Below are 2,996 nucleotides of genomic sequence, written 5' to 3'. Positions count from 1 at the left end.
TGAACCTCTTTCTTTAGTTCACCTTGGTGGTGTGGAATAAGGTCCTTATTTATAAAGATTCCCAACACTTTTAAACTTAAGACCATTACAACTTAGAGGATTAATCTATGTTTATGCTCAGGTATCTTTCCCACCTTCTCAACCCTTTATAGTTATTATTACCAAAAATATTTATTCACCATAAATACTAAACATTGTTATTATTTACTGAAAAATTAATTATAAATAAATTAAAATTTTAAAATGATTAATCCTAACTAAATACACCTATCACCATAATTAATAAATAAACTAATAATTAATAAAGAAAATAAATTTAATTTTAATAAACAACCATATAAAACTTTGTCATCAATGTGAGTTTGAATGGAGTTAACATTGAAAATATTATAAAAAAAAAAATCCTGGTAACCAATTTTTTTGGGTGAAGATGTTGTTTTACAACAAAAAGAATCAATCATGACATGCATGTGCATAAGTACAACACAATAGCTATTATACTCGCAGGAGGTATGATTGGCCATCATTGAATTGTAAGGAAAAGTTCGAGTCAGAAGAAGCCATTTAAAATCCCATTTAACAATATTCTTAGCTATTCTTTTATATATACATCAATTCCAGTATTACTTACATCTTGCTCTCCTAGACAAGAAAGGCCGCTAAATTGGCTCTAGTTGAGCACTGTTTCCAACTAAGTCTAACTGAATTCCATTACATTACCAGAAATGATTATCATGGCTGCTGGAAAAAAACGAAGACAGTAGAGGGAAACATGTATGGTATTGCACCACAAATCTTGGCAATCTATTGCAGAATTAATCAAAGAAGGTGCTGTTAAAAAGGAGCACCATAAATTGAACTGATCAAGAGCTAGAGTTGTTCTTCTGTCCCGATCTCTTAATCTTCATGAATCTGTTGCAGCCAATCCTGTTCTCATTTTCCTTGATACTCTCAAGCTTCGGTCTCCAACATTTGGCTCTGCACTTGACCAACTGGGCATAGTCTTTCTGCAATTCCGGAGTATTCAAGAGTCTACACTCATCGTCTGCGGAATCCCCGTCCACTGAACGCCCGCGTTTATCAGCATTAAGCCTTACGTCTTCCATAAGCTTTGAAATAAACTCCGGACAGACTCTGATCCGAAGCCCTCCGTCCACATCGCTCTTCTGCATCTCAAACGGCTGGCAGAGAAGGGACGCGCGTTCAATACTGCGAAGTGGGGCTGATAGAGGAGAAGTGGGCGTAGGTGGAACATTCTGGGGCGGCGACGATATTAGGGAAGCCAGCGACAAGAGAGTTAAGGGAGAGTGAAAGAAGTGTTGGGGCAGAAGGAAGTAGTTGTTTCCCATCTCCAGTTGGTCGTCTGGAGAAAGGACAGGCGTTTTCTGCCCTATGTACAGAGACCCGGAATGACAGACTAAATGTTCAGGGAATTCCTCAACAATCTGGGCGACCCTGAGGGGTTTATGAAGGATCTGAACCGTACCGTCAGACTGAACCAGCTGGATGATTTCATTGATATTGCCGACCGTGAGGCAGCAGATATGGTTGCCCATATTTAATTTGGTTTGTTATCAGCAAGCAGAACATGGAGATGCGAGCACGGAACGCAGAAGTGGTGTGTTATGGAAACTGTAAAACCAGTAGTTATAGAAGGGAATGGAGAAGAGAGACGTGAAGGAGTAGAGAAGATCGAGTCAACGAGCCGACCATTCTTGGTATTCTCTTAATAATATTTATTCATCATTTTGCCATTGCGTGAGCTCATTTTACCAAAAGCGGATTCCTTTTCTGAATTCGAAGTCTGACACTACTGCCTTGACCAGAACAACCTAGGGGATTCCCCTCGGTTGAATTTTTATCACGCACTGTGTGAGCGTAGAACGGATTTTTAGAATGGACTTTCAGTTTAGTTTACCCAGAAAATAAACCTGGCATGAAAGGTGCTTTGTGAGTATGTTAAAAGCCAGATAACGGGCTTCGTCCAAAACTACCGTAATGTCATTGTCATCTGTCAATGGAGGATGAGGTTGACAGCCCGGGACCACAGGAGCCATCCCCCTCTTGAATATATAATCTGAGGGGCTTTTACCAAGTCTTCCGTTTGAATCTTTTGAAACTTATTGATTAAGACACGCGTATGAGAATTCCAAGAGACACTTAGAATGGTCAAGGAAGACTGCTCGCCTTCCAAAACGTCCAATCTAAATCGTATAAACTAATCAAACTCACTGTCACAAATACGTTATACTTCAATTTTAAATATAAAAATTTCATAAGTTAGTTGAAGTGGATTTATCGCCAACTATTTCAACTACAATAATGAAAACTATTAGTTGTATAACTAAACCGCCGCAATTACGTGGTTGTATTTACTATTTTTATATAAGCCTACTCTAATTTAGATGAAATGTAATGGCTTTTTCTGGTTTTTAAAATGCTAATCCATTTATGCAAGCTATTTTCATATAGGTATAAGCACTTATTTAACTCAACTCGAACCTTGTTAATAATTTCTCCATTATTCAATATAAAGCCAAGCTTCCGAAACAATGGGCAAGTTGTCTATATGTCGAACTTCGTGCTTTTTTTAATAGTTATCAATTAGTTTTATAAATCTTTCCAACAATAACATTTGAATATATAGCATGAACAGTAATTTTAAAGTGTCATGAAATTGTTTCGTCAACGACTCGCACTAAGAACAAGGGAAACTTGCGTTTTACTTTAAATTCCAACCAAAAAAAAAATTTGCATTGAATTATGACACTAAATTTTTCTCCATCAAAACTTCGTAGCTGCAATAATTTTTTCGTCCTCCTATGCTGATCTAAATCACTATGGCTATTATATGTAGCTTTTAATCCTCGTATGCTGACCTAAATCACTATGGCTATTAAATGTAGTCTTTAAATGGTGTAACGCGTAGCACTAACACTAATTAAGTGCCAAAATTGATGTTTAAATCTAATCAAATCACTCAATTGATATGGAAG

General features: G+C 37.0%; 1 protein-coding gene across 1 annotated transcript; it reads right to left on the bottom strand.

Moving 5' to 3' along the window:
• Positions 1-863: 863 nt before the first annotated feature.
• Positions 864-1,556, bottom strand: LOC149199877 (uncharacterized). Its single transcript, XM_089400753.1, has one exon. The coding sequence runs from the start codon at positions 1,554-1,556 to the stop codon at positions 864-866; it is 693 nt and encodes a 230-aa protein (XP_089256879.1).
• Positions 1,557-2,996: the final 1,440 nt, after the last annotated feature.

The sequence above is a fragment of the Pinus tabuliformis genome, chromosome 2_1, assembly GCF_031772625.1.
Source record: "Pinus tabuliformis cultivar Carrire ecotype Pingquan chromosome 2_1, CPIR1, whole genome shotgun sequence".
In the NCBI taxonomy this organism is placed as follows: Eukaryota; Viridiplantae; Streptophyta; class Pinopsida; order Pinales; family Pinaceae; genus Pinus; species Pinus tabuliformis.
This window is presented reverse-complemented; position numbering and strand designations above follow the sequence as displayed.